This window comes from Struthio camelus, chromosome Z, assembly GCF_040807025.1.
Source record: "Struthio camelus isolate bStrCam1 chromosome Z, bStrCam1.hap1, whole genome shotgun sequence".
Classification (NCBI taxonomy): domain Eukaryota; kingdom Metazoa; phylum Chordata; class Aves; order Struthioniformes; family Struthionidae; genus Struthio; species Struthio camelus.
This window is the reverse complement of record NC_090982.1, coordinates 11,912,888-11,938,802: the sequence shown is the minus strand read 5'-3', so window position 1 is coordinate 11,938,802 and position 25,915 is coordinate 11,912,888. Positions and strand designations below refer to the sequence as shown.

The following is a 25,915-nucleotide window of genomic DNA, read 5'->3' as shown; positions in this document are numbered from 1 at the left end:
CACATATGGGGATGGGGTGGTCCCCTCATCCCTCTTCCCCCACAACTGGCTGTGTACCCCCATTCTCCCCCTCTTAATTTGCACCGGTTCTGGTGCTGGTTGCAGCCTTCTGTGAGCCAGTTCAGCTCACTAAAGCAGGCGACCGGGCTCACAGTGAGATAGAGGAAGATGAATAGTACTTGAGCCGATACAAGAAAAAGGCAGGTCATGCAGCAGGGGATGGGGGTGGGGAGAAGGAAGTTCTTCTGGCTGCAGTGAAAACACTGACAGGTCAGTGTTTCTGAAAATACAAAGGGGACATCTTGCTGTTAACTTTTCAGCAGTACTTCCTTTTACCTCCAGCCGTGTGTCTCCATCTCTCCTCACCTTATGTGCTGGCTGCTGTACTTGTTCATCCCTTCCTTCAGGTATTTTCACTTAATAAACCTTCAGAAAAGTAATTCAACAAAAGAAGAGATCAGTCAGCCAGGTTAATTTAAAGCACACTTGAAAAATGGCTGGTGTTAGCAATTCTCACATGTTTAAGCTTTTCGTGTTGTTAAAAGTAGTTAAAGAATGTACCTGTCGTAGGCCTCAAGTAAGTGTTCCTTCCGTTGAGAGGGACGGTTACTGGTTGACAGGTTGGTTTCAGCCAGTAGTACAGGGTTGAAAAGGGGACTGTAGTCCAATAGCTTCACTTCATTTCCTATCACCAAAGGATTTTTCTAAATAGAGATGTGGTCCATTCCAACGACGGGCTTGAATTCCTCCTGCAGCAGCACCTTTTTTTTTTTTTTTTTTTTTTTTTTTGGGCCCATTAGCTCCTTGCTATAGTGCTGTTAGAGCAAGTGTCAGCCTTCCGGTCGGCCCACGACAGCTGTCAACATCACAGAGCTCTGAAGTGGAAAAAAGGCTGACACTGGCACAGCCAAATGTCCTACAGCAGTGGACTTTTCTGGCACTGGAACTCTACCCCCTCCCCACTTCAATCTCTCTGGTTGATAGCAAGATACAAAGAAAAGATGAAGGCTGGCAGTCTAGGAACGGGATTCTGGCTCTTTATGTAACACAGATAACAGAATGTTTTTCCTAAGCATTTGTTAGAAGTTCCTCCTTTTCTAAAGTGGAATTTATGTTCATACAGTAGGCTCTCAATGAGGACTGTGTCACTTCCTGCTTTTACTGGCCACAGCTGGTATCTGCACCCAGCAGCAGTTTTGTGAACATCTCTGAAAGAAAGTGATTGGAAGTTACAGAAGAGGAGGTAGGAATATGGGGTGTCAAAGGCTTTTGAGATAGTGGTGTTCTTCCAATTGCAGACGAAAAAGCTGACTTTTGCTTAAATGCATGTAGCTGCCCTCCAGTGAAACCTATTTTATAAAGCAAACAATTGAAGGAAGTTGAAAGGCGCTAGAGCTGGCAAAAATGCCCCAGCCTTACAATCTGGACTGAGACAGTTGTTTTTAAATGGGCTGGCGCTACCACAGGCAGAGCATTAGAACCGCCTTTAAAAAGAGAAGCGTTTGCTTTGCACACTTCCTCCTGTTGCTCCAGTTTCCCTTTTGCTCCAGTTTCCATTTTTTCACTGGTAGGGTGCCTAAGTCGTACGTAGCGTTTACTTTTTTTTCCTCCTTACATCTCTGCAAAGTACTAGATGCCCTTATCTAGCTGGGATATTCAATGGCCCGGAGTAGAATTCCATGTGAAACCTGGCCTGCATTTTAGGGAACAAAACGCGTAATTAGGCACTTGAATCACTGCTTGTTGCATTGAGGAAATCCTTCATCGCTGCCCTTTTTCCTCCTCTGCCTCCCATTGCCGTCTTGTCCACATTGCTACTAGACTGGTTTTAAGTATTGAAGCAGCACATTACTGAAATGGAGATTTCCAAGAAATCTTACCTCTTGTTGGTTTTCATTTGCCTTCATCCCTGCATAGGGTTCAGAGTACAGGTGCCTCCATGAATTTTGAAGGAGTTCTCTTGCATCCGAAACAGTGCAAAGCAAATCCCAGTGGGGGTGTAGGATGGAGGAAAGTTCAGGAGGACAGTTAAGGAGATGTTTTGGCAAAACTAAAACCAGAAATCCAATTTCTAAATCGATTTCAAATAATTCTTCTATCATATGCATATTTGGATCCGGGCTGTAATTTGTCGTGATACTTGTTTTATATTTTAGCGTATAGGCTTTTCTGTTTCCCAGAGCCTTCTACCTTCCTCAGGTGACTTTGGTAGAGTGGAAAGGGGTATTTTGAGCTATTCTTTAATTTTGACAACTAAAATACAGTCTGCAAAAGCAAGTCAATTGATACTTACAGTCTGTTGTGACTGCAAATTCAGGGATGTTACTCTTGCTGTTTTAAGCACAGCATGTTATTTGCCATACTTTAGCCATGATAATGATTTACTAATAGACAGAAAAACAGCAACACAGGACAGACATTATTCAAAAAACACTTTACGGTTATAGTAATTGTTATTACAGAATTCTCTTTGGGTTTCTATGTGCTTTCAAGAGAAATCGCATCTCTTTAATAGAGATCTCATTTTGAACAAACCACAGCATTTGCTGTTCAAATTGGGTAGACAGCCTCGTAGTGTTGTACATGTAACTGAAGGAGTTTAAAAGCATTCAGAAAAAAATGTGTCCATGACTAAATTAAAACATTTCACAAAGGAAAGTCATCTTAAATAATCTCATGAAAGTAAAAAAAACCAAAAAAACATTTATATCAGTTATTCAGAAGAATCTTTTCAAGGACATCTCTTGAGAATAGACACATTATGCTAAGCCATAATTAAGTCTCTCTACCATCCTGCCCCTGTTAATTCATTTAGTACTCATTATCAGCCTTTTGTTGTCTGCACTGCTAAAGGGTCTAGTGAGCCTCCTGGAGCTACCTCCTCCAATTGTTCAGGGGGCAGAGCTTGTGAAGACTGGGATAACACATTTCTGGACCCTCTGAAAAAATAATCATCCTATGCATCCTTAGTGGTTCTTATGGTCTATTACTAGGGTCTTTTAACTAGGCAGGAGCGTGAGGATGACCATGAGGTAAATCTTTTTCTGCTGAATCCGGAGAGGACTTTCTTATAACTCTTAAGCAAAGTAGGCTGTCTTCTCATATTAGGTTGTCTTTCCATTTCCTTTCAGGCTTCACTGCATGTAGCTGTTACAACTTCGAGGTCTCTGGCTATAGATGTCATGTGTAGGTGAAGTGACTCTTCAGGATTTGGGTCTGAGGAAGATATTTGATTCCCTGCCGGAAGATCTTCTGTTCAGTGACTTGTGAAGGGTAATCCAGAAAAATGATGATATCTTGCATTTGTGAATGGTTTCTTATTTCATCTCAGGCTTATCTACAGTCTCCCGCAGTGTTTCTTTTCAGGACAGTCCTCATATGTGTCTTCTACTGGAAGAAGTGAACTCTTTCTTGGCTTCAGGTGCTTTAGAATTTGGATTGGTGGCTCAGAAAGGTAAAAGTTTTCAGTGGTGGTACCTTTTTTCTATTAAAGAGGAGAAGGACCTCATTCTAGACCTAAGAAATTCCAACAGTTTCACCTGCATGTTCAAGTTCAGGTTAGTTAACCCTAGCAGCTGGTTCTGCAGAGAACGAAACTTCAGGACACTGACTTTCACAGCTCAGTCCGGGTTTCTCTCTCTCTTTTTTCTTACGTTGATAGGATCCGATTCTTCATTCATCAAGTCACTGACATTGATGCTGTCAGGTCCAGAGGAATGATACCTTCTTACAAAGAAACTCTAAGTGGGTAAGGAGCTGTTCTGAGGCAGGCTCTGAGACACCAAGGTGGAGTCCTCTGCTCTCATGACAGCATATGTTACATGAGCTCCTGCCACAGTGGGCGGCCTTACTGAGAAATGTTTCCGTTTCTAACATTTTAAACTCCACTTACACTTGCAAGCTTGTCTCGTAGGTATCCTGAGCTGATAGGGTGTTTTGTCAAGTGGTTTTGTGGTGGCAATTTCTCTGAAGGAGTCCAAGAGTCACTTCCAGATAAATAAATATTTGTGGTGTTTACCACTGGCTGTCACCTCCAGGGTGATTTTAAGACAAGTCATTTCTCAACAACTGAAAAGGAGTCTATTTACCAGTAATCTCAAATTCTGTAGTCTGCATGTACATTCAGTTCTTATCTTCATTTCTCTCCTTACGAGTTCAGACAGAAACACCTTCTTATTAATTTTCTTTTACTGGAGCAGGACTGAAATGGCTCGGAGTTTATTCAGGTGCCTGGCATGGAGGAGAACTGGGCAGAACAGAGTCTACAGATTCCTCAGTAGGCAGATGTTCTCATCTTGGATAATAGGACACAGGTCTATTTCCAGTGGGGATGTACATGTAGACCTTTCAGCCTGAGGAACACTAGTTGCTGGTAAGCAATTTCTTTAAAACATACATGCACACACACACACACACACACACACACACACAAATCAGTGATAGGTTGAGAAGCGTTATCCTCCTGTAATACTGTCACCAGCTGACAAAATTCAGACTTCCTGGCAGTAACTTCTCTTGTAATTAAAAGACAACTGAATACCAAAGCTGACGTTATACTTTCTCTACACATCATATGCAAATTAGGAATATTTTTTAAACTTAAATGCTCATGCAAGCTTATGACGACATTACGATTAGCCTAACAGCATCCCCCTGTTGATAACCATTTTTCTGTCAACACTGAAATTTACCTCCCACCCTGTCTACTAAGCTTGTTATGACTTCAGAGTTTTGGATTCATGGTATTCCGAATTAATAGCAGTCGGGTAAGTGACATATATTTCTTAAATGATAATGTGTAATTAAATCGAATTTCTGTCTGCACATGGTGCTTTCTGTGTTGCTCCCAATGCTGTCTGATAGACTGCATTCCTATATAGAATTAAATAGCCTGCTTCAATAGCTTTTCCTCTCTCACACAAGGAACAGAAGCTTTTACATGCAGTAAATGACGTTGGCCTCGTTTGTTTTTCACAGTACAATCACCACACAGTTGTCTGAGCATGCTGTCTACTGGACCGTCACCTCTGTCATGAGATATGGCTACAGAAGTAAGACTTCTCTCCTTGTCAGAAATCCTTTCTAGTCATGAACATTATCTCATTTTCTATATCTTTTCGTGCATGCCTTGCCTTGCTCCTCTACAGTTATTGCTCCTCTGTCTTACCCAAGACTCATTTAATCTTCTCAATTAATCAAGTCAGAATTTAAACGGCCAAGTTTCTTATCACGTTTGCCATTTGCACTCCTTTTCTGATCTTCTGTGTACGGTAATGAGACACTGAACTACTCAGTCATAGGGGCTGTCAGCAAATGAGCGTGAGAATATTTGGGAAAAAGGGCAGCAGTGTTTATTACGTTCTGGTAACTACTACTGTTGCCTGTTATAAAATGTGCCAGTGATGGAAAAAGTGCAAAGCACTGTTAGGAACAGTATTGGAATGAAATGCAAGTCTCAGGTGGAGACTGTTTTCGGTTACCTAGATGTGCTTCACCTGAGGAATGAGGAGGCTTACTTATTGTTTCAGTGGATTTTACTCTCCGTGTTTCCAGGATGAGCTTGCACATCCATTATTATTTTTATTCTACTTGAATGTTCACTCTTATGTATAAGACTAGAAATGTTTGTTTAGAATAGGTGAAGCTCCGAGCTCTGATACATCCCATGGTTCCCAAAGGAGTTGACAGCTTTCTGGGTAATGCATTCACCAAGGACACAACTTTCTTCCTACAGAAATCCATGGTAGAAGTTCTGCTTAGGGAGTTGGGACTCTTTGAGCATTTTGGGCAAAGCCGTGTTGAATCCCTTGGAGCTGGGATTTCTTTTGTGTATCTTCAGAAATTCCCCGATCACTTTTCTCGTCAGCATAGTGCAAGAAGAGGGGGCACTGAGGCAGTGTTGTTGTCTGGAATGAAACTACGCAGCGTTACTCGTTGGCAGCAAAGTTATGGAGCTGTATATGCTTTCAGCTGCAACTGGGTAAATATTAGATAATGATGTCATAATGGGAGACCAGATTCCCAGTAGCATGACGATCTGCTGTGCACTAAGAGATCATGGTAAGATTAAAACCCAGCTATCGTTTTAAATGATTATTTAACTGACGGAACAAGGTGCATGACAACATTTGTCGCCAGGCAATCACCCCCATTACCAGTACGGGAAAGTAGTGTTAAAATCCTGGAGTGTTTCCTCTGAAGTTTTCCCGCAGGGTATTTAGCTCCTTTCTATCTTACTGCCTGTCTGATGCGTGTGTAGTTAATATACCACGGTCTCTGGGCTTACTGAGAGCCTTAAAATGTTGCAAATCTCGTGAAGCCAGTCTGCTGGCTGACTAAAAAGTCACTTGAGACAGGTGCACTGCATTTGGCCTTCATGCAGGAGAGCTGGCCTGCTCCCAGCTCCGCTCCTCCCGCACTGGGAGCAGAGGGCAGAGCACGTCGGCTGGGCGCCCACGTGTGCCTCCTCCTCCTCCCAATGTACACAGACTGTTGGACTGTGGTCCCAATTCAGGGACTTATTCAAACCCAGCCTTTGTTTACTGTTTGCTGAAGCTGAGCACCTTAAATACCCTTACTTTAATTGCGTTACTACTGCTGACCACTCACGGGCATGCCGTCACAACTTTTCTAGGAAACAGGGTGTTCTGGAGCAGTAAAAAAGGCAAATCCAGATTTTACACACTTTTATAAGTCACATCAATTATGGTTTCTCATGAGGTGAAACTGTAAATATTTGTCATATTCAGCTCTCCTGGTTTGCCTGGAGCAAGATAAGTGGCAGATATCAGAGATGTCATCCAGTGTAAATGGCTTTTAGAGTTAAAAACCCTCCCGTTTTGCCGTTTGCAATTTCTAAACTATTCAATTAAGTTACGTGGCTGTAAGTTATATCCATTGGCTAGACATACCCCAGGATATTTGCAGGATCTCATTCTATTAGCTAGTATTACCTTGGTATCACTTCTATTACAGTTACATGTTGCCTAAAAATATTTTTTTGCAAATCACTTCAAAATTATACTCTGACTTCACTCAGAGACTGTGAAGACACTTGAAACCCTATAATTTTTTTACAATCGCATTTAACATAGTATGTTAGTATACTTCCAGTCTAATTAGTCTTATTATTCCAAACTCTTCTCTCCTATTAGTAGGCTATCATGCATGCATGCCCAAGATCTTGGCCTTTTTTCTTCTCTACTCGATACTCTTAGAAATCTATCATAAAAACTAAAAACAAACAAACAAACAAACAAACTGAAAGTCCCTGTGTGTGAAAGCTGGCTTCTGAATCTGTATTTAAGCATCTAAGTAAGGGATCTCATAGCACCTGCTCATAAGCCAGTTAAAATGTAGGCCCAAAATTTGGTGCATATGCTCAAAATAGTGGCCCTGAATATTTCTTTGGGTCCTACCTGCGAACACATCTCTCTGATCTTAAAGGAATCTGTAGATGGGATAAATATTGTCCTTTATAAATTGATTGACAGTAACTCAGATAATGTGGACTTAGGGTGGCAAGCAGCCGTCTGTGGTGAGAAGGCTGAAATCCCAGCTCAGACCATCAGAGCAGCAGCAGGCTGATGTGAGCTCTGCTATGACGTGACCTGAGAAAGAGAGAAACGATTTAGAGAGAAGCGTTTTAAATGAAGAACCTCTTGCAAACGTCACTATTTTCCTGTGGATAAGTTGCCTTTACACTACCGGTTAGGGCCACCACTGTGACAGGGAGGAGCCCTAGGCTGCTGACTGGCTGCTACCAAAATAGTTTTCACCTTTTAACGAGGGGTGATCTGAGGCCAAACACATGCGCTTTATGGCAACTGGCTCTGGCACCCCAGTTTTGCCCCTTTCAAATGAGTGCCCTCTTTGCTACCTGAAACCCCTGCTCTTTCAAATTCCTGGCTGGAAAGTGGCTGAGCTTCGACAACCTGAGAGGGAGGAATTTGGCCTCAGGAGGCCTTTGCCTACACAGCCAGAGCCCAGGTGAGGTCCGACCCAGACCCAGAGTTCCTCCTTCCTGGGCAGGAGCTGCCGCCGTGAGACATCAGGCAAAAGATGGATACCATGAATGTCAGGGGTCTTGCTCAAAGCAGGACGACACAGCCTGGATGCTGGAGGGTTGAAGCATTTCCAGTGGCTCGTAACTTGAGGGGGCCCAACCACCATTCGGAGCAGGAACACTTCTAAGTGGGGCAGACTTGGTTTCCCTGTGCAGGGCTTCAGAAGCACACCCCTTCTCATTCTGTGGCCACCTAGAAGGCCAGGCACTTAAAAACTCAGCAAAGCAGCACCCGGATGAGGCGACCGGACTGCGTTCCCGTTGCCTGCCAGCCACCCAGGGAGCCTTTTAACGGTTCTGACTCGTTTTGAAAGGGGTGGTACGTAATGGGTCCTGAGGCATGCTGCTGCTGAAAGGTTGGCAAGAGAGAGAATTTCTGAAGAGCACTCAAAGTGAAAGGAAATTCTCAAAACAAGTTTGAATCAACCAAAGAGCGGCCAGCTCCACAGCCAAGACAGTATTTAACACTTGCTTTCTTTTCTCAGCCCTTTTCCAATCTCTTGCAGAAAGCTAAAGGCGAGGACACAGGTGTCTTTCCTGTAGCTCAGTGATACAAACCGAGGTGCTGTGCTTCTCCGCCCCTGAGATCTGTGAGGCTGAATGTAGCTGAGACATCTGCTGCTGCTGCAGTAAGGTACTCTGTGAAACTTTTGTCAAAATAATAGCTTTTAAAATAAAGTTATATCGAAACCAAAAGGTGGTAGAATCGCCCGTGATTAGCAAAAATTGGAGTGTGAGGGTTGTGTTCACAAAGCACAGTGCGATGAGGCTGTTGTATACTTGTGGATTTCAGTATAGAAGATGTAACTAGTCCAGCCTTTTCCCCACAGAAATGCAAGTCCCAGTACACTTGCTGCAAATGCACATGAGGAAGAATTTCTAAACTATGAAAATAATCCTCTTTTCGTAATCCAAGCAGGTAGCAGAAGACAAGGAGCAGGAGAAGAAAGTGTACAACAGCAAATTTTAATGAAACATCATGAAAAAAGCCACAAACACCAGAAGAACTCCCAGTAACGCAACGAAGCAAGAGATAGAAGAACATGAGCCTCCAAGCATTTCTAGCAAACACGTTACACATTCATTTTGTAGAAAATATGAGAATTATTATCTATCTGCAACAAGATATGTTTCTAAATCTAAAAAGGAACCTGCCTGTGAATCTTTTATACAGACGTCCACCCGTAGAACAACCACCACTGGTAACTCAGCAAATGATTATAAGCAAATGCCATCAAACGCAGGCAGGAATGGAGCTGGTAGACCTAGCCATACTCATGCCTACTGGGGGTCTTTAATTTCTGGCGAAGTGTTTGATTGCAGCATGGTATCTCCAAAGCAGCCCCCAACTCTACCACACCCAACACAGAGAAGAAAAACGTGTCAGAGGCTCCAAAGAGAAAATCAGTCAGCTACCACCATTCAGGCTATGTGGAGAGGCTATCGAGTCCGGAGAGAATTGGATGAAATGAATAAAGCCGCTACCAGGATTCAGGCAGCTTATCGAGGCCACAGGACGCGGCAGCAATTGCCCCTCGGGTTTTACAGTTACTTTGGCGATGAAAAGTTTGCATTAAATCAGAAGAGGAAAGCAGAAAACAAGGCGACGGCAGCACCTGCTACCTCTGCGTGCCTCCTGCGCTGGGGCAGGGGCCTCCAGGCACCAAGTGATATCAATGAAAATGAGGGAATGAGCGGTCAACAGAGAGAGAGACACAACCCAAGGTCTTCTGTTATTCCCAGAGCCCTCGTCTTCAAAACAGAGTCTTCCTTCATGCTCAGCAATGACGTTTTGGCCCTCGCTAATAGCTTACCTGCCTTTGAAGACTTCCAGGCCATGGCACCTCAACAGCAAAACCGTGATGCTGCAAGTAACATCCAGGCTGCAAGGAGAGGGCACCAAAGCAGAAAAGAGCTTAGTAAAATGGAACCGCAAGCTGCAAAAATAGCAGAGCAGAGCCAGATCTTGGCTTACAGTTATCAACTCAGACCAAACAGCCATGAAAACTATCAAATTTCACAGGTATTTAGCGACACTAATATCCAGGTGTTGAACCAGGAGCCTCAAGATGCAGCGCAATACCCCGGCCTGGACCCTGTTGTAAGGTTGGGACCAAGTAAGGAAAGCAGAGAGTCTAATGCAGAGAGCAATGCACCGTCTATTAGAAATATTAATGTGCATGCAGTACTGAAGAGCCTGCCAGCCTCCAAAACGTCCTCAATCTCCCTCCAAGTGTCCAGTCCCAACGCCGCGGTGGAAGAACTGCAGAGGGGAGCAGGCAGAGCGCAGCTGCGTGGGCTGTACACTGTCAGAGGACGCAGCGGCTCGAAGCCTTCTCAGATCTGCGTTCAAGTAAACGTGGTGGAAATGGAAAGGACGGCAGGTGGCAGTTCTTCACAGTAGGAACCAGCCAGTGAAACCCGAGAAGGAGGCTGCTCTTGGTCTGCAAAATCTTCTCCTGCGCTTGCAGAGACTCGTCATGGCTAAAACAATTGTCTTACTGGAGCTTGAAAGTGGGTGCAGTTTTGGCAGCCTCCATCACGGTCTCCCATCAGCCGTTTCCTAACTTGCCGTGCTCAGTGGCTGCTTGTTCCCCTGCTGAAACAAAGACCTTTTTTTCCCTTGCCCACCACGTGAAGCAGGTTATAACTTTGGAGTCAGGCTGGAGTCACTCTCACAAACAGGTCCATGCCCAAGTACAACATTCTTAGGGATTTTTTGTTTTTCAGACCCGGTTATCCAGCCATAATTAACATCACATAAAGTTTCAGCTGCAAATAAATCATTCAAGGCATGAGCATGCAAAACTCCATGTATTATATAGAACAAAACTTACACCGGATGTATTTTTTTATCTGCATTGTAGCCCAAACAAGTCGGATGGACCAATTATACCCATAGAGCCAAACGTCCTAGGGCCCTGGCCTCCCCGGATGGCCTGTTCTTTGCAGAGGGTCGTAAGGTATTGCGCCTGGCCTCGCAGCAGTGCTGCCTGCACTGTGCAGGTACTGCCAGGGAGGGGTGCTGAAACAACACAGAAGAAAGTGGGGAAAAAATGTAACGAAGGGAAAGGGAAAAGGCAAGGTGAGGGTGAAAAGACCCATGAGAAAGACTCTCAGTCTAGGAGAAGAGGAAAAGGAAAAGGAAAGTGGTGGCTAGGCTAGGACACCGCAGAGGGACTGGGGATACGGGGACACGGTGCAGCTTCCTGGGGGAAAAGGGTTGGCGAAGCAGGACAAAAGGCAAGGAAGGAAAGGCTGAACTGGGCTGGTGAGATGGGTGAGAGCGGGCGGCGCCTGGGCTGCCGCGGGGCTGCAGGGAGCAGGGGCTGCAAACTCCCTTGCAAACTCACCTGCCAGCAGCCTGCATCTCGATGGCTTCGACGAGCAGGCTGAAAAAAACACCCCTGGGAACGAGGCCTGTCGGCTCTGGTTTGCAGCATTTCCTACCTGCATGCTTCCTCCCACCTCGGCCTTTCCCACCCCCTCTCATCTGGTCTCCAGCCACCGCTGCCACCCCTCATGGGAAAAACCGTTCACTCTGCTCAGCTGCTTAGCGCCTATGAATAACACAACTTGGCACACACCATCATAACCACAAGTTTTACAATTGCTCCTAATTTTAGCCGTGTGGTCTCAAACTGATCACCTCCTGGGTGGATTTATTTTTTTAAGCATTTGAGCTAAACCAGTGCAGCAAGCGAGGCCTAGGTCAAATGCTGTTGGTGCTTAAGCAGCCCTAGTCTTCCTGCAGCCTGGAGTCATAACCTGAGGGGTCACTTATGAATCCACTGCAACCTGTGGAAAAGCAGAGGCAGGTTCACAGTGGAGAAGAGTCAGGTTTCATCCAGAAATTCATACTCTGTCTCAGGGCGGACGCTCCACATGCTCCACTGTGTTGTCGGTAAGACGGAGCATCTACGCGTACCTTCCTTCACGCAGAGCCTGAGAGCATGGCCGAGCGAAGGCCTGTAAACGGAAAATATCATCAGCAAGCAAGTAGAGATTAGTTCTCAGTATCCTCCTCCGAGTGCCAGATGTCTCTGAGAGCCTAAAACCAGGCATGTCGGGTCCTTACCTCCCATCACGGCGCCAGCAGCAGCTGCAGAGGTAAGGGTAAAGCACACATTGAATTTCCCTCCAAACAACCTCCGAGTAGTGGCTAAGAGCCTACTCCTATTGCCAGCTAACAGATTAACTTCATTAACTCACAGCAAAGAGCCGTGCAGTGGTCTAACGCCTTTTGAAAACAAGTCTTCCCTCCAATGTTCAATATAGCACTGTCTGATGTTGTCTTCCGAAGGGACAGCTTTGTCCTGGTGAACTTTACATCAGGCCAGAGGATCGTGTGTTTGGTCTACTCCCAAGAGGTGGTGGTGTTGCCTGTCTGCACCATCCCAGCCAAATATCATCTGTTCTCTTGTAGCCGGCACAAAAAAATACCTTCTTTCTGTGCACCTTGACCAGATCAACATACCTCAGGCACTGGCAGGTGCCTGATGTGGGTCTGATTTGTAGGCTGAGCAAGCTGGTGGTGATGACAGCTGGTGTTAACGAGAGGCAGTTCTTTGCCTCCTGGTAGCACGGCTGGATCTGAGCATCTTTCGGCAGCTGGGATGCAGAGCGGGGGAACGGTGCATGGTGTACGTGCATGTCCGCCGCTGATGCTTTAGCGCTGCGAGGCAAACCTTGGTGAGGACCTTCGAAGAGGCAAAGCTGGATCATATAACTTACAGCTCTACCAAAACCTGAGCTACTATAAGAAGGGGGTGCAGGTGTTGCTGGAAAAAATAGGCTTCCCACGTAAAAGTCAGCAAGCAATGAAATTCTTCTAGGTTATGGATGTTTGTCGGTACCTGAAAACAAACTCTGAGGATATACAGAGAGCCATGAACAGTTTTGTTTGCAGCAAACACGTAGGATAATTGTGCCAGCAACAACACAGAAAGCAGCCAGAAAGAATCCATGAAAGCAGAAGCAGTCTGGGGTTTGGGGTGCAACCTAAAGGAATTTAGAGCCAATCTTCCTTGAATTTGAACGGTTCAGGGAAAAAAGCTCCTCTTTGGAGAGAGATGGCAAAGTGGCTCCCATTTGGGAAGAAAACCGAAGCATTCGTGTGGATGAAGATCCTGAACTCCTTGGCAGAGGAGAGGTAGCGAGAGAAGGAAAAAGAGCCCACGTCCCAGTAGATATCAGTGATCTCTGGTGGCTTCTAAAGAAGCCTGGTCCAAGGAGTAACTTGAGAGGAATGACACCTAAAGAGGAGCTTGCTAAGCAACCCAAGGCCCCATCACCATCGCTGCTAAGCGCGGGGCTCTGGGACCATGCTCTCTGTCAAGCTGTGCCCGTGAAAGTCCCGCGCAGGCATTTCCGAGCTGCTGCGTGTGATTTTATGTGTGCATGACGAGAGGTAACGCTGCAAGAATCAGCCCTGTTTTCCTACTCACACCTGCTGTTTTCTTTTACTGCAATACCCATTTTTATAGCTGTAAAACAGCAACTACAGGGTAAAAAAGGAATAAGGTAAGCCTGTGGGGAGGCTCCGTCTTTTATTAGACCAACGAATACAGCTGGAGGAAACAGACAAGCTTTTAGGCATATCATCCTTCTTCAGGTCTGACCGGCAGCCTTTTTTTTTTTTTTTTTTGCTCAGCTGTAACTTTTCTCGACTGACAGCCTAATAAAAGACTTTTCTCGTCCCTGCAAACCTTGCCTCCCTCCTGCTCCAGACCTTTGCGGCTATAACCCCGCAAAGACCGCCAAGAGTGAATCAGCTAGAGTTTAGGACCCAGAGCCCCGATTTAGGTTTACGGGATGTGACAGCTGACTAAAAATCAATGAAGTGTGCTTTACGGAGCTTCACAGCGACACAAGACGAGACTCGAGACGTGCTCTCTTGCCTCGCAGAGTTAATTGCCTGCCTTGCTTTTTAATGAGGTTGCTTTGGTCCCCTGCTAGGATGAGACCGACTTGCTCGTGAGGACGGAAGATCGGCTTTAAAGGAAGAAGCCACGGCGGTGCCCATGCTTTGTCTAACGCTCTTTGCACTGTGTCTGAGCCATGCGGGTAAGTGCTGTTTCTTCTCCTTCCAGGCTGAGCTGCAGGACGCTCCAGCTTTTTTTCTGCCATCCGGATAGCTGCCGCTTGCCGGGATGAGGTGGACGGTCCTCTTCTTAACTCCTGCTGACCGGCGAAAGCGGGTTGTGTCAGCTCCTAAGTTTGCATCGCGGCCACGGCTAGTTCGGCAGCGGGGTTTTGTTAATGGTGGTGCGATGGTCGTGGGGTGGAAGCGAAGCGAAAGAGCAGAGCTCCCTCCGGTCCACCCCGGAAAACGTGGCTCGTGTTGGACAGCAGACCCCAGGATGCCGGGGAGCGCGCGACGGGGGGCGGAGGGGGGCCCGTTGCGTTGCTAAAGGGAGCGATGGGCAAACCTCTATCACGCAGATGAAGCGAAAATGCCTCAGGCGAGCAAACGAAAGGAGAAGCGTCCTGCCCGTGCCTCTCGGGGCGCTTGCACCCCGGCTCGGCAGGTCCCTACCCCGCCTGGCCAGGCTGCTCCCCGGTCCCCGGTCTGCGCTCCTGCTCCCGCTGCCGACCGCTGGGCGTGGGGCCGGGGCTGCCTGGCAAACGCTGCTCCCTCCGGTGCTTTCACTCGTGGCGACCTGGCAGGCAGCTCGAAAACTTCTGCTCTTAAGGTACGACACAGGGATGCGTCTGACCTGCAGCTCGCGCCTCTGTTTTTTCCCCAAAGGCGACGCATCGCTGTTCAGCGTGTCCACCACTGCTTTTTCTAACCTCATCATCGCATGGGGTTTGTTCGAAGGGGCTATCGGGCTCTTTTTCTCCCCTGATACAGCTTCCTTCTCATTAAGCCCCCCAGCACTTTTAAGCTGTTCCCCAGCTAGTACTGAGGCTGTTATATGAGCACCAACCTTGTTCCTTCTGCCTTTCTTTTCTGCGGGATTTCTCTCCTCCAGCCTGTCTTTTTCACTTTTTTCTGTGGCTGCTCCAGCAGCTGAGAAGCAGCATGTCCAGCTTTAGGGTGAACCGCTTCACCCAATCTCTGCCGTGCTCTCTCGGGCATCAGGGCCCTGGGACTTCCTGGTACACCTGTGAGGCACGGGCACCAAAACAGCGCCATTTTTCTGTAAGGGAGGTTATACAGAGATGTGGGCCTCACGCCAGCATCTTGTGTGTTTGCATACGTTTGTGCAGGGAGTTATATTGAAATAAACAAGGAGCATTACGAAACAAAGTTGCTGATCCTGTGGAGATGCCCCGGGTGTCCTCTCCCACCCTCCACGGTGCAAGGACCTCCCTGCAGGTCCCCTCCTTGGAGGTTTGATGCACCGGGTGCTTTAGCGCCTCGGCGGTTGCAACTATCCCTCAGTTAATGCCAGTGGGGAGGATTTATTTCCAAGCGCCGCACAGGTTCCCTACAGATCTGGCTTCACGACGCTGTAGCGTGGAAATGCAGCCACCTGAGCCCTCGCGCCAGGCAGCCTCTGTTTCAAAGCAGCCTTTGAAAAAAGCGTGGGCAAGGCCCGGGTGGTGACATCCCCATGACATATTGCTCTTGCTCCTGGCTGCAAGTCAGCCAACAGGAATAGCCCCTCAGCAACTAGACTCTCCCCACATCTCCGGCTCTCTGCGGTATACTGCAGGTATCTTCAAAAGCAGATGTGGTTCCGTTTATCAGGCTGGTTTTTGCTCCTCACAGCTGAAAGCATCTGATGCTCAAAGCTCAAAGATCTGTCTCCTGGAGAGCAATAAACAAGAAAGCCCGAACAAGAGAAACTCAAGATGAAAAGTCTACAGAAAACAGAAACCTAACACAAAGACATCACAGCCCCGCCTGGTGCCTTCCCCTCCCCTTGCCTGGCTCTGCTGAGAGTCGGTGCATCCGCATTGGCACAAACTTCACTGACAGGGTTTGCCCAGAGGCACGTTTCTCTCATGTCGCTGCTCTGCCTTATTTCTTCAGGTCACGCCGTGCCCCACGTCTCCTCTCCCCCACTCTCTGTGCCCTCTTCCAGATGTGGCCGCCTTCGGCTCAGTTGCTGAAGATGAGGATGCGCTCCTGAAGCACTTATTTCAAGGCTATCAGAAATGGGTCCGCCCGGTGGAAAACTCCAACGACACCATCAAAGTCCGCTTTGGGTTAAAGATCTCGCAGCTGGTGGATGTGGTAAGCGTTATGTCGAACCTGGTAAAACATCCCGTCCTCCGTGGGCGGTCTTGTATCCACCTGGAAGGGCTGGTTACGTTGTTTGCTTTTGCCTCCAAAGACAAGGAATGCAAAATGATGGTTGGGCCACAACACACTGAGCGTGAGGCAGCGGCAGTGGTGGTGGTGGTGATGGTGGTGATGATGGCGTTGGTGTGACTTCCTGTTCCTTTTCCACAGCTGCTCTCGGTGAATAAGGCCTTATTGCATCAGATATAAACGAACCGCTCAACGCCAGACAGCCCCCTGGCTCCTACGTTTGCTGCTTATTGATGAGGCAGCCACGGGACAGTGGGTGGGGAAGGGTGGCGCTGGTTGGACATTGTTCCAAGTCTGACCAAGGTTTTACACAGGCCAAAGGCAGCTGATAAGTGGACCCAGCTTGCCCCTCAGATAAGATACTGGAGGCAAAAGAGACAATCCCTTTTTTTTTTTTTTCCCTCAACTTGGAAAATTTGTGTTCCCTTTCCCCTCTATCACTGCAATGCACAGGGGTGTTTGCACGGGGTAGATGGGTGCAGATGTATCCGCAGGAGGTTGCACTCCCTGCATCCCCCAGCCCCAGCAGCGTCCCCCTGGACCGAGGGAGGGAGACTCTAACTCTGTGCTTTATGTGCACCATCAGGATAATATTTCTTCATGTATCTTCCCAGGCTCAGCCCGCCTGGGTGGTGGAGGGCACCGCGCCGTCCCAGGAGCCACAGCCTGGGCTGTCCTGACCCCATGAGCTGGCTGAGCCTTGCAGTCTCCCTGCTCCTCAATCTCCTTCCTTTGGGCTGCTATGAAGTGCCAGGCTCTGATTTTCCACCTGGGAAGTTGGCTTGTTTCCTCAGAGGTGGCTGGAGAGCCCAGTCCCACGGGGAAGCCGGCCCCTGGGAGCTGCTCAGCTCCACGCAGGAGCAGATGGGCGCAGCCGGAGGGTGGGCTCCTGGTGGCTGTTTTGGCATCTCAGTCCTCTCCATCTCGTGTCGCCCTAGGATGAGAAGAACCAGCTGATGACAACCAACGTCTGGCTGAAGCAGGTAAACGGGACCCTCCTTTCCCCACGTGGGGCAGGGACCAGCGGCCGCCCTGGCCTGCCACCGGCGTGCCACCGATCTTTCTCGGTGATGCTGAGTGGCCGGACAAAAGGAGCACTTTTCTTTTTTTCTTTAAGTTTTAAGGCTTTTACCCTAGTCTCATCACCCCAGCAAATGCACAGAGGGGCAGAGAGGCCAAAAGTGGCTGGACGGTGGCCCCTTTCAAAGGGCCAGGAAAGAGGGTATCCTCTTTTTCTGGCCTGCCCCACAGGCTGTGGGCTGATGGCAGCTGCACTTTGGGGACGTGACATCTGATCCTGCGGTGCCTGGAGGGACTATACTGTCTCGTGTTTAGAGGGCATCCAAGCCCTGTCTCACTCTCCCCAGCTGAGGCTGATGCCTTGGAGAGGTTTCTTTTTTGGCATAAGTGAAGAGAAGAAAAGGTCAGCTTGTCACCCGTAAAATTAAAATCTGTAGGATTTCTGCAAATTATTCACCTCTCCCTGATAGACTTGTCTCTGGAGGTGATGCTAATGTACATAAGTGAAGGAAACGTTCAAGTTGAGCAATTAGATTTCCTTTCTTCTTCACTCCTGGAGAACATTGTGTTTGGTTTAGATTACGTGACTTTGGTTTATTGACCTGGTGACAATCATTTCAAGTTTCTCAGGCACGTGAGTATCTATAAATGGGTCAGCTGATCCTATGCAGAGGGCATAAAACCCAAGCCTTGCCTGAAATGATGCCATGGGAAGTTGTTTCCAGGAGTCACTGGGCTGGTGGAGCAGAAATGCAGCTTAACTTTTGCTCTTAGTCTGGTTTCTGCAGCGTGGTGGTGACTGTGCAATGAATCGGGGCCCCTAAACACTCTATGGGCATAATAGGTAAAGATGTCCCTCAAAGAGGGACAAGCTCCGTCTGCTGCAGGAAGCAGAGGAATCCCCCTTTTGCAAGGGGAGTTCCTGCTAACCTGAACCCAGCTATTGAGAGCCTGTCCTGAGAGAGCTGGAGAATTACAATTTGCCTCTCCAGCGGAAGGAGGAAGAAACCACTTTCTTCTGTCCTTCTGCCTCTTAACGTGGAAGGACCTACCTGGGGGGGCTTCATGGAGGACACAGTGATTTCCCTGGAGGCCTTTGGAAAAAGGTGCGCAGATTTTAGCCAGGGAAGCTCCCCAGGGGGAAATCAGGGCAGTGATTTTCCTGTGCATCACTAAGGTGGGCTCTTGCTGGTTGTTACTGTTTCTAGTACCAGTTCTACTTCTGATGGGTCGAGAGCAGCAAGACCCGAATGAAGTGCAAATGGAGCGAGCAGAAAAGAAATGAGACACAGACTCTAATTTTCCCACATGCTGGTGCTCCCAGGAGGTCAGGGTGAGCGTTATATACTCATGATCTGACCCAAGTGTCCAGCTTCAGGAAACTGTGTGTTCCCTTAGGCTTCCCCCAGCATGACCTGGTCCCACATGCAACTCGGCACTCAGGTGTTTATTAGAAAAAGTTAGATGATAGCTGGGAACAGGTGAATAAAACTAAATAGAATTAAAACAGATTTTTCTTTCAGATAGGGAAAAGTAAAAAAAAAAAAAAAAGAAACAAATCAGAACTCCCTATTGATGCAGATCTTTTGTGGGAGAACAGGTAAGTCTGCTGCATAAGGTTGCGGGGGAATCATGGTCGTTACTTCTCTGCATGAGTTTGGCTTTTCTTGGATGAACAAAGCTCAGAACTAAGAGTTTTACGGATCTTTTTTTTCTTTTTGGAAAATCCAGATGCTAAAGGTGGTGGGACCTGATGTGGCCCCACAGAGGGTGCAAAGGAGCTTTTAGTAGTTGCTGAGAGAGTATCTGAGGTCAGGCAATTTGCAGAGTTTGTTAGCAAGTGTCACGAAGCTGGGGCCAGTGATTCTTGGTCTTATTGCTGTGCGAGGAGCCTGAGTGGCAGCCCAGGAGCAGAAATTTGGCACAGCTGGAGGAAGGGGAGAGCAACAGGAGGATTTGGAGCAGGGGAAGCGAGGAAAGGACGCTTCACCTTGGCTGGTGCAGTTCCCCTCAGCACAGAGCCCATGGGGAGATTCCTGTTTTAAACCACTCATCCTCAAAGTGCTCACGCTGTCTATTTTTGCCTTTAGTAAGAAGATACGCAGCCGTTTACCTTGCAGACATGAAAGAGCACTTTAGCTGCGACAGAAATCGATGCAGGGCAGTGGGGAGGGAGGAGGACGGCAAAAGCACCGGAAAACCCAAGATGAGGAGCAGCTCCAGTTTCTCTCCAGGGGGATGATTACGTCCCCAGGTGACCCACGGGGTATCTGCACTGGGTACACTAGCCCAGGCTGTGAGCCAGCTGTGCTGGCCGCTGTGGTGGCCTTGACTATCCCCTCATGCAGCAGCATGACGGGACCTCAGCCCCTTGCGCTCACCTCGGTACCAGCCTCTACAGTTGCCTCCTCTGCCTGCGCCTTGGGCCAGCGCCGATCATAGGGGGCCTCTGCCCACCCCCTGGCCGTGACCTTGGGCCCTTTCTCCAGCCTGGGGCAGGAATATTTTGTGTCTCATTGTCTGTGTCTCAGTCTCTGCTGAGGCTCTGGTGTGCTGTCACACTATAAAGGACCGCAGTATAAGAGTGGGTGGAGATGGCTGTGAAAAGCATGTTGAACCAAATAAGTAAGCTGGGAAGAGTAAGGTGGGAAAAGCAGCAGAGATTATCGCTTTTTGGTCCATCTGTAGCCAGTCAGGAAACTACCCAGAGATGCCGAGGCCCCCATATGCCTGAGGAGTTCTTGGCATTGAGCGTTAACAGACAGTATCTCATCTCTGGGTATTGTATCTCAGCCTGGTATGGACAACAGTCCATGCCTCTTGCTTCCCCTCACTGCGTTCCTCAGGGCAGCAGGGAAACCTCATCAATAACAACCAGGGATCAGAGAGTCGCTTTTCACTGCACTTCTGTGGAAATCTCCAGGTCCATGGAGCTGCTTTGCTAGGCTCTCCTCCACTGAAAATCTAGACAAGGAGAGAAAATTTTTCTAGAGTTCAACATGAAAAAAATGGCCAGGACTCCCTCTGCTTTTGCTTTTTTATAATGTCACCTCTTCAGAGCTATCACCAAATGCTTTGCAATAGTGTCCTGTTATTTTTCCTGCAATAGTGTAGGCAACCCTGCTGGGAGAATAACAATTTGGTTTGCAAGAACAGTGCACAGACATTAGGGGATGTCAGTCCTGTGCACTGAATAAAGCTCAGTCTTCACAGAAAAGTAGTTAAAGGCAACCTCTCTGTCCCTTGAACACTAGTAGCCATGCCATTTTACTATCCTATGGGGTAGGTGCCAGCTAAAAACACTGTCAGGTGGTTTTTCAAGATAAGATAAGGTGTTATACCCAAGGGAGGTGGCGCTTTCCTTCTGGATTGCCCTCCGACATGAGGTAGGCTGGAGAGGGCTGTAAGTGAAGTGAGACTTGGCCCTTTCCAGGAGCATCCTGGGGTTACCTGGAGGGATGGGATGATCAGGCCCAGCTGTGACAGGAGGGGCAGCCAGCGCTTGTGGGATTAACTTCCCCTAGCTGTGCCTGCAGGGTATCACTTCCACAGCTGGGGAGCCCTATGCCAGCTCTGCCCGCAGTGCCCTGTAACGTAGCACCTCTGAAATGGATGTGGGAGGATGGGTGAGGCTATTGTGTCCAAGTGGGCAGAGGACTGCTGGCTCGTTGCAGGAATGGATCGACCACAAGCTCTCCTGGAATCCAGAGGAGTACGGTGGGATCACTGCCATCCGCGTCCCCTCTGAGTCCCTCTGGCTCCCCGACATCGTCTTGTTTGAAAAGTGAGTAGCGTTGCTCAGTGCCGGGGGCTTCGGCCAGGGACGAACAGCTGAGCTTGGGCAACGTGTGCCAGGTGCCCCGGGCATCCTGAAGCCCACATGTGCTCTTAGAAAGCTGCTCCTTTGGGCCACACGAATGTCTGCTTCCCTCGTGCCATCGAGCGGAGCTGTGATGGGGCTGGGCTTGGGTGAGCGTGGTGCCCAGCCTGGAGCTCTTTGTCCCTGTCCATCTCCTAGTGCTGATGGACGCTTCGAGGGCTCCCTGATGACCAAAGTCATAGTGAAGTACAACGGAGCAGTGACCTGGACACCGCCGGCCAGTTACAAGAGCTCCTGCACCATGGACGTGACCTTCTTCCCGTTCGACAGGCAGAACTGCTCCATGAAGTTTGGATCATGGACGTATGATGGCAGTATGGTGGACTTGGTTCTAGTGGATGAAAATGTGGACAGGAAAGACTTCTTTGATAACGGAGAGTGGGAGATCTTAAATGCCAAAGGTATGAAAGGCAACAGGAAGGACGGGCTGTATTCTTACCCGTTTGTCACTTACTCCTTCGTTCTGAGGCGCCTTCCACTGTTTTACACTCTGTTCTTAATAATCCCTTGCCTGGGATTGTCCTTTCTAACTGTCCTGGTGTTTTACCTGCCATCGGATGAAGGAGAAAAGCTCTCACTGTCTACATCAGTTCTCGTCTCCCTCACTGTTTTCCTGCTAGTGATAGAGGAAATAATCCCTTCTTCTTCCAAAGTCATCCCTCTGATTGGCGAGTATTTGCTGTTCATCATGATATTCGTGACCCTCTCCATCATCGTGACGGTCTTTGTTATCAATGTCCACCACCGGTCCTCAGCAACCTACCATCCCATGGCACCCTGGGTGAGAAGACTCTTCCTCCAGAAGCTGCCCCGGCTGCTCTGCATGAAGGGCCACGTGGATCGTTATTCCTTCTCGGACGCTGAGGAAAAGGGAACCACCTTGAAGTCAAAGCTCCCAGGAAGGCAGAAACACAAGCAAGCAAAAGATGGAGAGAAAATTGTTATCGCCTTTCTGGAAAAGGCAGCTGATTCCATTCGATACATTTCCAAGCATGTTAAAAAGGAGCATTTCATCAGACAGGTAGGGGAAGGGAAACAGAAAGAGATGGCAGCTTCTTTGACAGCAGTGGTTGCTAAGTTTTTTCCTATTCTGCATGCCTTTCTATTTGCCTCTTCCTCTTGTCTTCATCTGGGACATGGCCTGGGGGCTTCCCCTGCTTGATAAACGGCATGGTTTCCAGAAAAACGCACTGCTCCAAGGGGAGCTGTACTGTGCCCAGCCCCTGCTCTTCCAAACACGAGAGGCCACAGCAGCCTACCCCCGAGGGGTTCCCATCTTGGGATTACTTGGATAACCTTGCCCTGCCTGACCTGGAGGCAGGCAGCAGTGTGGAAGCCACATGCTCCAAAAATTATACCTTTCTCAACACCCATAGGCAGGCTCTGTGGCAATTAGTAAGATTCAGTCTTGGCCTCCCAAGACTATGCAGTGTAGTTGCACCTTTTTGAGCGAGGGTCTTCTTGATTTACACTATTCTCAGTTTAGATTAGTCCCTAAAGGCCATCCTTCTCCTCCTCCCAACAATCCACCTGCCTATTAAAAAACCAGATTTTAAAAGTTAACTGAGCTACAATGCACATAAACTATGCATCCCATGTGGGGGTAAGACAGCAGAGGGCAATGCACACAACAGAGCATGGAAAGAGAAAAACTTTTGTTAGTATCCTCCTAGCAATAGCCAGGGCCTTGCTCGAAGCGTGTTGAGAGGGCTTCAGCAGAGGGATGAACAGTAAATTAAATGTGCAGCCGAAAAGTATTTGAACATACAGTGTCCATGCCTGAGGCCTTCTGTTTGAAGCGGAGAGGATTTAAAAAGAGGTCCCCTGAATTACTTTTATAAATAGCTCTGGCCTGTGTGCAGGGTTGGGCCAGTGCAAAACCCCCTCCTTAATGTACACAACCTGAGCCAGCAGAGCACTTAAGAGAAAGAAGCCAATGGGACCACTGTTGCTGGAAGCAAAGTCTGTGTTAAAGTGTTTTGCTAGAGCCAAGTGCTGGCACTCAAAGGGAAATGTTAAAAGAAACACAAATCATTGTAAAGCCATCTTGAAGCTTGGGTCGGTAAACTTTTACATATGCACTTAGCTGAGAGCCTTTGCACAAGCTGAAAGAAGTCTCTGATCATTGTGTGCTTCAAGCTATGGAAATGCTTTGGTGTTTAAGGGACCAGCAACCACTGGTGCTGAAAAAGTGATCTTTTCCGCAATGTTGATTTCAGACTAGAGCACAATACGAACTTCTGTTTTTTAAAATAAATTTTTATTGCTGAAATATATGTAAGAGTATTCAAAATACCAGGCTCATTAATGCCTCTGGTTGTTCTCCCTCTCTCCTTCGCAGGTCGTCCAAGACTGGAAATTTGTAGCTCAAGTCCTGGATCGGATTTTCCTGTGGTTGTTTCTGGTGGTGTCAGTGACAGGTTCAGTTCTCATCTTTACCCCTGCGTTACAAATGTGGCTGAACAGTAGTTTGTAGAATGTGCTTTCACACTAGCATACACCAAGCACAACGCCATGGGATGGTGGAGCATCTGAGCTTGGTCATTTTTTATTGTACAGGATGAGAAGCAACAGCAAGACTGAGTGAAGGTGGTGATGATAACAACAGGCATTGACTGGTGCTTTCTATCTTCACACAGCTCTACCAGACAGTGACTTGACTGAGATCAGAGAAGGGCTTCGTGGCAGCCAAGTACAGAAGTGAACTGGGATGCATGATCAGGTTATACGTATTTTATCTGGTAGCCTGGTAATATTACAGCATGAGCCAAGATACTAGTTTGAAATGGAAATAGTACTTTTGGTGCAATGAATAAGTTTAAAAGTCAGATCCTTCAGTTAAGATGCTACCGTTGTACAAGAAGTTAAACTGTAGCAGCACCACCGAATCAATACTCAGTTCACCTGTCCACAATTTCAAGTAAAAACCACAAAGGCTCTATAGATCACTGTGCATGTGTCAGAACTGACCATTGCATAGCATGTGCATTAGGAAAAGTACAAATACCTTTTAGATGGGTTATTCAAAACCTTAACTCTGTGGCCTCACCTTGCTGTCAGGATCAGCTCAACAGTGGGAGAACCTGCAGCTCTGCCCACCTGCTACCAGCCTTTCTGGCGTGCACACGTTCTTCATGCATCTCTCCTCTTGGCCGTTGGGACACTACAAAGCGTTACCCACTATTTGATATTACTTGCATTTGTACCTCATGCTCAGTAACATACCAAAAGGCTGGACAGGTTAGGGTTTTCCCCATGCTCCAAATTTAGAAATTGTGATTACTGCACCTACCCTTTCACAGGGTTGGAAGTTGGAGAAGACCTGAAGCATGATGCATGGGGGAAGCTGGCCCTGCTGCTCCACGTGGCAATGATGAACTTCCTAAATGGTTCAGCTGGAGAGGAGCTGTGGAGGTCCTTTTTGGTGAAAGAAACTTACTGTCGATACAGACACGGAGCTTCTCCTAGAGCTATGAGCTGGGCTGGCTGCTAGGAAGTTCTCTCTTTGGGGGCTGGCTTGTTCGTGTTTCCCAGCCAATTCAGAATTTCATTCCTTTGGTTTATTCAGAAGGGATCCTTCTGCTTTATTAGAAACACTACTTAAAAGTGTAAATGAGACCTGATAGAAAGGTATAGGTGAGATTCTCACCACTTTCACTCAAGGGAAGTTATGCCGGCATGGAGTCCTTTACAAAATCCCACTTAGAACTTTCCGACATTTTCAAGGCTAACAAGGGATTCAGACATGCAGTTTCCAAGAACCTCGCTGTGAGACTAATGTTAAGGTGTTTAGCTAGCCTTGAAACTCTGTTCCTAGGGGTAGAACTTAGAAGATATTAAAAATGCATAAACACATTCGTATGCTTGGATTGTGCATGCACGTCAGACCTCTCTGAGTTAAGATCATCCCTAGTCTGGTTATGTCACTGCAGAAAGCTTTGTTCACTAGTGCGAACATGATAAATAAAGCTGTACTTAGTAAATGATTTCCGGGGGCAAAGGATGCCTGTGTATCACTGCTGTTTCTTTTTTGTCGGTGTAACTTGCAGCCCATTTAAAAAGCCTTGCCTCAAATCTACTCAAGATTTTGCCCGGTTTTTGGAAATCCCTCATTTCTTTTTAGCTCTGCGCGTGTGTGTTTGGTGCGGGGGGTGGATGGAGGAAACATTCAGAGCTGGTTATTATATCACTCAAATGTGGAACACACCCACTCAACATATAGATATAGATACCTTACTGTAAACACAAGTGTCCGTATAGCAATCTTAAACATTGGCCTTATTGCCAGCTGCTGGGATCTCCTCTTTGCTTGCTTTGCTCAGGTCTGTTTGTTCCCCTGGCCTTTGAAATATCCATAGCACAGCAGCCGGGAAACTCTATGTGCGGCAGTCAGTGAGTTTAGTCAGCATTAGGTTTTCCCCCTAAGCACTACTGGCAAGGATCTGTCTGCCTGCAGGGAGAGGCAGATGACAATACCCTGCCCTAGGCAAGCGCTCCAGGTACTTGCGTGCAGATGGTCCCATCCTTGCCTTGTGACACTTGAGCTGCCTGCCCCGCGGACTGGTTAGCGATGCCTTTTGTGCTCCCCGGTCCTTCTGCAAGGGCAGAGCTGCGCAGTAGGACTGCCCAGACAGTTCCTCAGGGTGGTCCCACAGTTGCAGGTAGCCGTTTCGCCTCAAAAAAG

General features: G+C 47.7%; 1 protein-coding gene across 9 annotated transcripts; it reads left to right on the top strand.

The window, feature by feature from the left end:
* Window positions 1-4: 4 nt before the first annotated feature.
* CHRNB3 (cholinergic receptor nicotinic beta 3 subunit) lies at window positions 5-25,217 on the top strand. 9 transcript variants are annotated; one of them, XR_011137931.1, is made up of 9 exons: window positions 5-407; window positions 1,124-1,243; window positions 3,132-3,748; window positions 4,200-4,372; window positions 4,978-5,051; window positions 8,572-8,699; window positions 8,985-14,131; window positions 15,786-16,481; window positions 16,946-17,260. XR_011137931.1 is itself a non-coding variant. In XM_068928456.1 (7 exons), exons 1-7 carry the CDS (start codon window positions 14,089-14,091, stop codon window positions 23,933-23,935), a joined length of 1,377 nt encoding a protein of 458 aa, XP_068784557.1. In that variant the 5' UTR covers window positions 13,747-14,088; the 3' UTR covers window positions 23,936-25,217. The 9 variants fall into 9 exon arrangements, 3 of the variants coding, with proteins under 3 accessions (XP_068784557.1, XP_068784556.1, XP_068784558.1); XR_011137932.1 differs by having other exon boundaries at window positions 3,132-4,372; window positions 15,786-16,253; window positions 16,354-16,481; XR_011137929.1 differs by having other exon boundaries at window positions 3,132-4,372.
* The last annotated feature ends 698 nt before the right edge of the window (window positions 25,218-25,915 follow it).

Excerpts from the sequence above, each read along its gene's own strand:
- CHRNB3 (XM_068928455.1), top strand. Across the intron at positions 22,253-23,572 it reads AGGAGCATTTCATCAGACAG|GTCGTCCAAGACTGGAAATT; the intron begins GTAGGGGAAGGG and ends TCTCCTTCGCAG. Across the intron at positions 23,652-23,870 it reads TCTGGTGGTGTCAGTGACAG|CTCTACCAGACAGTGACTTG; the intron begins GTTCAGTTCTCA and ends ATCTTCACACAG.